This window comes from Limulus polyphemus, unplaced genomic scaffold, assembly GCF_000517525.1.
Source record: "Limulus polyphemus unplaced genomic scaffold, Limulus_polyphemus-2.1.2 Scaffold5738, whole genome shotgun sequence".
Taxonomy (NCBI): Eukaryota; Metazoa; Arthropoda; class Merostomata; order Xiphosura; family Limulidae; genus Limulus; species Limulus polyphemus.
Window position 1 is genome coordinate 45,735 of NW_013671348.1, and position 1,572 is coordinate 47,306.

Sequence of the window (1,572 nt, forward strand, 5' to 3'; positions counted from 1 at the left end):
TTGCCAACACTTCCTGTGTTGAAATAAGTAAGAATTTATAGACATTGACACTACTTGCCAACACTTCCTATGTTGAAATAAGTAAGAGTTTATAGATATTGATACTACTTGCCAACTACTTCCTGTGTTGAAATAAGTAAGAGTTTATAGATATTGACACTACTTGCCAACTACTTCCTATGTTAGAAATAAGTAAGTAGTTTATAGATATTGACACTACTTCCCAACACTTCCTGTGTTGAAATAAGTAAGAGTTTATAGATATTGACACTACTTGCCAACACTTCCTGTGTTGAAATAAGTAAGAGTTTATAGATATTGACACTACTTGCCAACACTTCCTGTGTTGAAATAAGTAAGAATTTATAGATATTGACACTACTTGCCAAAACTTCCTGTGTTGAAATAAGTAAGAATTTATAGATATTGACACTACTTGCCAACACTTCCTGTGTTGAAATAAGTAAGAGTTTATAGATATTGACACTACTTGTCAACACTTCCTATGTTGAAATAAGTAAGAGTTTATAGATATTTACACTACTTTCCAACACTTCCTATGTTGAAATAAGTAAGAGTTTATAGATATTGACACTACTTGCCATACTTAATTTGTTTACTTGACAACAAACTATGTATTATTTGATGATTTTAGACAACTGTCTTGATATGGATATTTATATATTGGTGTCTATAACCTATTATAATTCAGTTATCATTTCCATTAGCCATACAGTTTGATGATGATGTGCCAGTATATATATTACTTATTAATGTTGACTATTTGTGAAATTAAGTCATTGAAAACTATTAACTTGTGTCACTAAGATTATTAATACAAACCACTTGTGAAGTAGTGCTATTGATAAGTATTAATACTTGTGTATGGAAGCACATTATGCTAATACAACAGTAAATTGACAAACAATGACTTATAAGTAAAAATAAAAAAATATTTTATTCAGAGAACATACTACATGTTTCAACAGAACATTAGTCTGTCTTCTTGAGAAGGGAGACAAACAATTAGTTGGTGGAAGAATGGGTGTATCAGGACTATCAAAATTATTTTAGTTTGTCTTTGCACAGTTTTTCAGTGGTCTGATGCTGTTTCAAACTACCACTAACCCACACACATCCACAGGTCCCATCTAAATGGTTCAAGTATTACTACCCCATCCAAACAAAACAGAAAAAAAAAACATTTTTATGTTAGTTTGTGTTACAATGTACGAAGAACTTAAATCTTTAAAGATTAAATCTTATCTTGGATGGGAGAGACTCTCTGTTGGGGGATTCTACTCCCACACCACCACCACCACCACCATCCCAGTAGAAACTCCCTTGATAACATGACCTTATTAGTTTATATAAATTAGTAATTCATTATTTCTATTTACTGTTGTTCATATTTCTTTAATAATAGAATCAACTTGTTTATGTTTTTTTGACAAGTTCTAAAAGTTCAACTATTTGTTCCTGGCTGCCCAGTCCTTATCGGGACTAAAAGTGTGAGAGGTGTGGTCTTGGCATCTGGTAACTTCTCCACCTACAGTTACTTCTCTGTACTGT

General features: G+C 31.8%; 1 protein-coding gene across 1 annotated transcript in view; it reads left to right on the plus strand.

The window, feature by feature from the left end:
• Window positions 1-1,336, plus strand: part of LOC106472924 (septin-7-like) — a 43,248-nt gene extending 41,912 nt beyond the window's left edge. Inside the window, exon 11 of the mRNA XM_022401461.1 lies at window positions 1,255-1,336. Coding sequence (XP_022257169.1) covers window positions 1,255-1,336 — 82 coding nt within the window. The remainder of the gene's footprint in view (window positions 1-1,254) is intronic.
• Window positions 1,337-1,572: the final 236 nt, after the last annotated feature.